At 36.5% G+C, this 8,452-nt stretch overlaps 1 protein-coding gene across 1 annotated transcript; it reads right to left on the bottom strand.

The window, feature by feature from the left end:
• Positions 1-1,804: 1,804 nt before the first annotated feature.
• On the bottom strand, positions 1,805-2,879 carry LOC120613063 (ankyrin repeat domain-containing protein 26-like; the record flags this gene model as incomplete). The annotated part of the gene is made up of 1 exon (XM_039875702.1): positions 1,805-2,879. A coding segment is annotated over one exon (1,002 nt), but the record flags the coding sequence as incomplete, so codon positions are not given.
• Positions 2,880-8,452: the final 5,573 nt, after the last annotated feature.

The raw sequence follows: 8,452 nt of genomic DNA, 5'->3' as shown, positions 1-8,452 counted from the left end.
GAAGAAAGACATAAATGTTTTTCTCAGGTTCCCTTCACTTACAACTAGGCAGGCATGCAACTTGGAAATTGTCCCTCTATTTAGGGGGTAAGAAAGACTGGCAAGGAGACATACGATTTGAACTATAAGAGTTGAAAAACGAAAAATCGTCAGTTTAATAATCCAAATAAGTCACTATGTAGTCCCATTATATTATGATGTTAATGTGGCTTTCGAATGAGATACTCTCATTCTCTGTAAGTATTCATTTCTAAGTTTCGATTTCCCCTTTTCTATTAAACATTTTTTAACTGAATTTTAAGTCTTTGTTATATAAATACATAACTGTTTCTTGACCCTTGTAGCTTTTCTGTCATCCTGATTCTCCGCTTCCATTGGACTCTGACATTCTGTAATGCACGGTCTCATCCACACATTCTTATTTTCACCGCATATTCTCTTCTATTACGTAAGAGTCTGACTCTCAATCCTGAAACTGCACTAAAAGTTTTTGAGGATCGTCTTTTTCTCTAGTCCTCATCCTGTTTTACTTCTCAGCAGCAAATGACAGCAACGACCACACACCTCCTAACCCCCCAGCCCGCTCCTCTAACCCCAAGTCATTTCTAAGCAACAGCAGCCCTGATGTTCACTCCTGGACCCTTTCTATTCCTCCTTTACATTCTCTCAGAGTTCCTTACATCTCAATGCATCAAACCAGATTCCCTAAATTACATGTCCAGCCTTGACCCTCACACTGAGGTCATCTGTTCTTTTCTTTCTTCCTTTTAATTCTTCACAGACAATATCCTCAACCCCAAAGTCATAGGCCTCTTGTACATTTTATGTTGATTCTTATTGCTGTTGCCTTGAGAGTAGTGTTATTTTCTGATCTTGGAGGCCCCTTCCCCCTCGGGCTGTTGACCAGCATACTTCACCCTGTTTTATTCGAAGAATGCAACATTTTCACAACCATCAGATTGCCAATGACTTGCTTTGATATCGAATAATTTCCTATTTCAGATGGACCTGACCTGACCCATTTAACTCTTCTTCTGAAGTTTCTTTCACATGCACACCCAACTACGTTGTTTGAAAAATCAAGTGAGCTAGAGTTATATTTTCTTCTTATTCCAGATTCTTCACCTCAATATTATTTGGATCAAATAGCTTAACCCAGTAGTAAATATCCCGGGGATCTGAGACATGAGAACCTTATAGAGAGGATGGGGCTATTGATTGAACTGGTTGAAATCTGTCTCTTTATATTAAATGATTGCCTTTTAAAACTTTTTTGATTCACAGGGAGGTCCTTATGGTGGCTAATAATTCCGTGTCAATCGTAACTCATTTCTATAGGAATTTACAGAAAATCTCTCAATGATTTTGCATAAGCTTAATCAATTTTGAGCTTGCTTGCAAATTTTTAATTTTCGATACCTTAAGAAATTTCTGCATGAAACTCTAAGGTGACAACTCCTGACACTCATAGGTGCGAAAGACTCCTTAGCAACCTATTGTCATGACGCTTGTATGAAAAGTATGCTAACACAAATGTCTAATTTATAGGAAGTTTAGAAAAACAATAATTTTCAGAGTTTCTTCATCAACAAGAAGGGCCATCAACATAATCTTGCATTTCCCCTGATAGGTATATCTGTGTAATGAAATCACTTGGACCCAGCTACAGTGACAGAAAGAAGCTATTTCGTAGGTGCATCTACCTCCTTGTTCCAACTTAGGGTTCACAATGCAACCTTCTCATCTTAAATCATAGTTAACGTCTCCTACAGAAGAGGGTAGGAATGACAGGGGGATCCTCTTCTGCTTAAAAATACATTTATACTCTGTATACTTTGAATATTCAACTAGATTCACCATTTAGCAATAATCAAATACTATTCTGAATTTTCTTTCAGGAAATTTGAAAAATATCTTACTTTCTGGATACTTACTTCTCTTTTTAATTTGTTGTTTTCAAGCCGATACCCTCTTTTATTTAAATGAATAAATTCGTTGATTATCTCCCTATTTCTCTCATCCAGCATATGGCCTTGTTTTTCATGTTTGGCCTGAAGTGTTTTTATTGTGTCCTGTAATTGTTCTTGCATATTACTGACTGCCTTTTCTTGATCGTCAGCTTTGCAGTGAGCATCATCCACTTGCTGCTGAAGCAACACATTTTCATTTTGTAGTTGAGATAATCTCTCCTCTGAGGATTCCAGCTTTTCAGTGTGTTTAATCGCTTTACCTTGTTCGTGCTGATATTTGAGTTCAATTTCCTTCTTTTGACACTGTGTTTGGCTTAGTTCCATTTGTACACGTTCTAAAACCAAAGACTTTTCTCTGAGAGCATCTCTTGTCTGATCGAGCTCAATTTCCAGGCTATTGAATTTACTTCCAACTTTAAAGAGTTGTTGAGAAAGAATTTCATTTTGGTCTTTCAGGTTAGACATATCAAAATCCATTCTGTCCCGTAAACAAAACCATTCATATTTTGTTCTCTGGAAAGCAAGTTCTAGGTCTCTTTTGGACATCTGACCTTGCTCACGATCATGTAGAGCAGTAGCCAGTCTAGAACAGTAGGATTCGACTTCTGTTTCCAGTCTTTCTTTGTTTCGAGTTTCATTTTCCAGTTTAGACTTTAGCATTGTATTCTCAGCTCTCAGAACATTAAGCTGTTCATTATGGTGAAATACTGTTTTCTCATGCAGTTTTATGGTCTTTTGAAGATGGTCATCCTTGTTTTGTACATTTATAATTTCCTCCCAATATTTTTTTTCCACTTCGAGCTTCTGGATTTTTAGCATATCTATTTCCAGTCTGAGCATGGCAATTTCATCCCGCATAATGATGTTTTCGTGCAACAGACCTTTTCCTTTTTCATGACTCTCCGAAGCCTAAGGAAAACAAAGAAGACGTGTAGCTAGCACTCAGGGAAATGGATATCATGGCATCCCCAGAAATAAAAAAAGAACCTCTATGTTTATATGATGAAAAGTCTTCCATAAGTGGATATCCCACTGGAAAAACACGAAGTCGGATTCAAAGCTCTCACTTTATACAAGCATAAAATTCTAAAAGTTCAAAACATTCATATAAGACAGAAGCCATGAAAGTGAAAAAGAAATCATAAGAGAATTTTTAAGCATCTCAGAATTGGAAAGGCAGCAAACCCAGAAGGCGTAAAATCAAGGATTCTTAAATCTGACTATACTTAACAATGGAGATCATGGTCTGTATGTACACCTGTGAGCTTATGAACTCTGTATTCAGACAGAGTCTATTTTCTAAAATTATTTTTTCCAAGAATATTCCATAGATCTTGCACTTTTCTAGTATTTTCATTCAGTTATAAAAATCACATCTATTAACCACTGGGAAATCTAGGCATTGCACTAAGCACTTCTGTATACATCAAAGAACTCATTTAGTTGGCGCAATCTGGAATAGAGAGGATAAGCCAGTTCAGGATTTCTCTCGGGTCTTCTGACTCTGCAAGTAGTGCTCTTGCACCAAACCACAGCTGCTTCTCTAGTGTAAAAATATAAATACAAAAGAAACGTATATTTCAAAAAAAAAATACCTCATGGTCCATAAGGTAAAATTTATAGAGCTCCTCTTAGACAATCATGAGATTATTTGCTGCTGCAATAACTTTAATTTTCTCTTCATAATGTTTAAAGTAGTAATAAATGTGAAACAGGGGGAAATACACCGACTTCTTTTTTACGAGGAATAAAATAGTTGTCAATATATTAGCATTAAATATATATTATGGCATACTGTTTTCAAAAGCTCATTGGACTGAAATAGGATACTACTTAAAAGCAAATTGTTATTTTCTCAAAAGTAGGAGAATGACATTTAAAATATGATCTCTGAACTGGCTATGCTTTTTCTCCTTATTATCGGTGCAAGTGAAAGCTAGCCTCTCTATTCAAATAGCCAGGGGATGAAATCCCTGCCAAAACCTGGGGCATCTGTTGTTAGCACCAATAGTTTTGAGATTCTGGAAAGCTCATCAATTCCTATGGAAAACAGTAAAACTCTACTCTTTGGATGAGGCCAGTGTGATTGTCATTACTCAACTGCTGGAGACAAATAAATTTGAATTAAGAAGAATATTTTATCCAGTGGATCAACACTATCGCCCCTTTAAAGAAATAAATAAATACGCAGGCACACACATATATAGGCACACACACATATGTGTATTATATATATCACACACTTATATATGCTTTTAAAATCCTCTGTATTTCTCATATGCATATTGTTGGTTTTTTAAATATATGCATACATGCAAATACACAAACATGCATTTGAAAATAACTAAACAAAATACCTCAGAGTTCATTTTCTTAAGGGCTATTTCTGTCTCCTTTTGTTTGCAAGGGTGATTGGTCGGGATTCCATCTTGTGATTGCATTCTGGCATTCTCTTCTGGAGAAAGTTGCCCCTGAGTGGTGTTTTGCACTTCTACAACCTAGAGATACATGTCATTAGGTTTTTGGTCTCACACAGTTAAAAACAAACGGTCTTTTTAAGCACGAGGATCTTTATCCTCTATGAAAACCTCAAATTTGAATATAAATGACAGCTAGATTTGTCATACAGCAAAAATACAGGCAGCTATAGCATTGTGAAATAAAATTTCTTTACAAAAGATTTGACTAGTTTCATCATAGTCTCAAGGCAATTTAGTCTTTATGTTATCATACAAAAAGCCCAAATTAACATTTATGTTAATGATTAAACTCAATTTACCTTCCATTTCTTCACTTAGAAAACACATACAGAGCATCTATTGAGTGCCAACACTTGAAATAAGTTAATCATTTTTGTTGTAAATGTCACCATTTACATTTTAAATGAGATAACATTTCAGTTTGTTTTAAACCTAAGTAATAGACATTAAATTCATGGGATGTTATAAATATTGATAAAATACTCTTAGAAATATAAAATTTTTACCAGCGATGAATTTACCTGATGAGAATTCTTTCTGACAGTCTTCAATTTCATGTCTAATGTTCCTATAGTGATTTCAAGTTGTTTTAGTTCAACTTCTTTACGATATTGTTCTTCTTTGGGTCTTAACTGCTCTCTAGCTCTTTTATATAACATCTCATTATCTCTTCGTTTCTCCTTTTCTTTTTCTAAGGCAAATCTGTAGTTAAATAAACTTATCTTAAAATTCATTTGGTTAGAAAATTAAAAGTTTATATTATGATCTGGTTCTACACATGTTGGATCATTACCCTGATTAAATTCCTAAGATCTCATTTTTTTTTCCTTTTTGGGGACCATGTTTTTATTTCTGACTTCAATCTCTTTCAAAAGACTATATGTAAGCAACCGAAGTGTCCTACAACAGACGATTGGATAAAGAAGCTGTGGTACAGGTATACAATGGAATATTACTCAGCCATAAGAAGAGATGAAATACCGCCATTTGTGACAACGTGGATGGACCTCGAGATAATCATGCTAAGCGAAATAAGCCAGACAGAAAAAGTTGAAAACCACATGATATCACTTACATGTGGGATATAGAACTGAAAGCAACAAACAGGACAAACAAACAGAGACTCATGGTCATGGACAATAGACTAGTGGTTACCAGAGGGTTGGGGGGATGGAAGAGGGAGGTAGACAGGGGAAGAGGGGTCAAATACGTGGTGACAGAAAGAAATCTAAGTACGGGAGGTGAAAACACAATGGAATATATAAATATCTTACTGTTAAATTGTACACCTGAAACTTACTAGATTTTGTTAACCGATGTCACCATAACAAAAATTAATTAAAAAAATTTAAAAATAAAAAAATAAAAAAGGAAAAAGAGCAGTTAGAAAAAAATGAAAAAATCTGAATAAAGTAGGCACTTTAGTTAATAATAATACACCAGTATTGGCTCACAATTTGTGACAACTGTACCATACTGATGTAAGATGTTAATAGGGGAAACAACGTGATGTGTATGGGAATCCTCTGTACTATCTTTGAGAGTTGTCTGTAAATCTAAATTCATCGTAAAATAGAAATTTTATATAAAAACATAGGACGAGGACAGTTCAGAAGAAAGTGTGACCATCTGCCTGGTGAGGGATAAAAAAAGGTTTATATATATGCATATATGTATTGTATGTACATACACACACACACACACACATATATATAAGTATATATATAAAATCTGAAAGGTAGCATTGAAAAAACATTCAGCTACTTATTAACTTTTAGTCAATAGTAACTCTGGTAAATGTGGTAGAAAGAAATTTTGAAATTATGCAGTAAAGGTAGTGTGGAAAATTATCTTATTTTTCCCCATACTCATAATCACTTTTCTATTAGGATGGATAATTCAGTTACGCATTAAAAAGAGAAGTCCTTGTTGATTAACAAGTTATAAATTCACTAAAAATGAAATTTCCACTTGACAAAATATGATAGGTACCTCTAAAAAGGATTTACAGTGTAAGACAGCATCTGCAGATGTCTTATACACAACACATCTGCTGACTACTGTAGTCCAAGACTAGGCTGGGGAGTCTAATAACTGTCACTCTACACTTTATAATACATTCAATTTATCTTGTTGATTATCATCTATTTTCTAAATCACTTTAAAATCCCTTTCGCAACAAGACAGGATTCATATCAATTAAGGTCACAGGAAAGAGTAATATGTGCTTTCAGTATAGAGCTTTGAATTAATTTTAGCTGTGTATAAGACAATTATGAATAAAATAATCAGTCATTGATTTCCATTGCACTTTTCATTCCATGTGTATCTAAAGATGAGAATGGCATAAATTTCCTTAGGAAATAGTTTTCTGTCTTGAGAAAAGTGGCCATTTCAGACTCTCTTGGTGGGAACATAAGTGAATTGGAACTTTTCCGGGAACATTTTGGAAATATGGATTAAAGACCTTTGTTTCAAAGTACTTATACTTCAACCAAAAAAATACTCTATTAAAGAATTTATTCAAAGTACATAACCTAAAATGTTGAAATGAATTTTTATAAAAGATATTCTTTGTAGCATTAGTTATAATACAGAAAAATAACAAAATTCAATTGGATGAATAAATGATGAGGTGTCCATATGGTGGACTCTATATGACCATTTAAATGATGGTTTGAAAGAATATCCATGAACTTATTACTAGAGGTATACACTGTTAAGAACTCTCTATATTACTCTCAAGAATGTTATACTCTACAATCCTAAAGAAGTTTTCTTCCCTATCAAATCCTAGAAGGCGTGTTAGCAATTACAAAATTTCTCCTGTATGTCTTTAGTATAAAAGTTACTATTCATGTTCTGGTCAAAATGGCAGAGTACGTAAATGCTGTGCTTGCCTCCTCTCACGACGACATCAAAATCACAACCGAACTACAGAACAACTGTCATTAAGAATCATCGGAAGCTTGGTTGAACAAAAGCCCTACTATCAAGAATATACAGCAGAAGCCATGTTGAGGGTGGTAGAAGGGCTCGTGACACAGCGGAATAGTCCAACATCCACATGCGGCAGTACAAAAGTAATAGGGATATCTTAGCTCCCCCTTGAGAAGTGAGGGGTCCCAGCCCCACACCAGTGCCAAGAAGAGAAGTTCTCACTAATTCTGGCTGTGAAAACCAGTGAAGATTGTGCCTGAGAGATGCAGGGCTGCTGGAGTCCCAGGTGTTCCTCTTGGAGGGCCCAAGCATGGACTTACTTGCTGACAGACTCACTCACTCTGAGCCCCAGAAGCATTGGGGCAGCAGCTTGAAAGGTGTCAGGGACATAGAGGGAGGAAATGGATTGTCTGGCTTTAGGGCAAAGGCTGAAGGGGCAGTTTTCCTCAGACAAAAGTGCTGGCAGAAGCTGTAGTTCCTATGTTAAGCCCTCCCCTCTCCCAGCCTGCACACACAGTGGCTACCATATCCGAGTCTCCATCGACCTGGCAAACACTGTTTGTACTGCCCTGGTGATTCTCTGAGGCCCTAACCGACCCACATTCTAGGCCTACCCACGTCGCTTCCAGGGGCTTTTCCATACAAATGATCTGTCTTGACTTATGTTCCAGATTTTCCAAAAATGTCTCAAAGCTTTACAATGCCAAACAAGCAGGATCTGCCTTGGCACTCCCCATAATTCATGTTAAGCAGCCCCAAGCCTAGACCGTGTGGCAGCCGGCCTCTATACGTGTCTCAGTCTCTCCCAGGCACCTCTGATCCAAGTACAGTGGCAACCATCTGCAGACCACCTTATAGCTCATATCAAGTGGTCTTAGGCAGGGTACAGGCAACAGCTAATCTTGGTCTGCCACAGAGCACCTCCCAACAGGCCCCAGAATTTATATGCCTAGTGGCCAGCTTCAGACCATACTTGAGTGCTCTCCAACCACCCACGCAAAAAGACACACCCAAAGGGGACACTTGGCAGGTGCCAGAACCCTACTAAAGTGAATCCTGCTC

The sequence above is a fragment of the Pteropus medius genome, unplaced genomic scaffold (genome assembly GCF_902729225.1).
Source record: "Pteropus medius unplaced genomic scaffold, Ma_sr-lr_union100, whole genome shotgun sequence".
Classification (NCBI taxonomy): domain Eukaryota; kingdom Metazoa; phylum Chordata; class Mammalia; order Chiroptera; family Pteropodidae; genus Pteropus; species Pteropus medius.
Note: the sequence above shows the minus strand (reverse complement) of the source record. Positions and strands in the feature narration are given on the sequence as shown.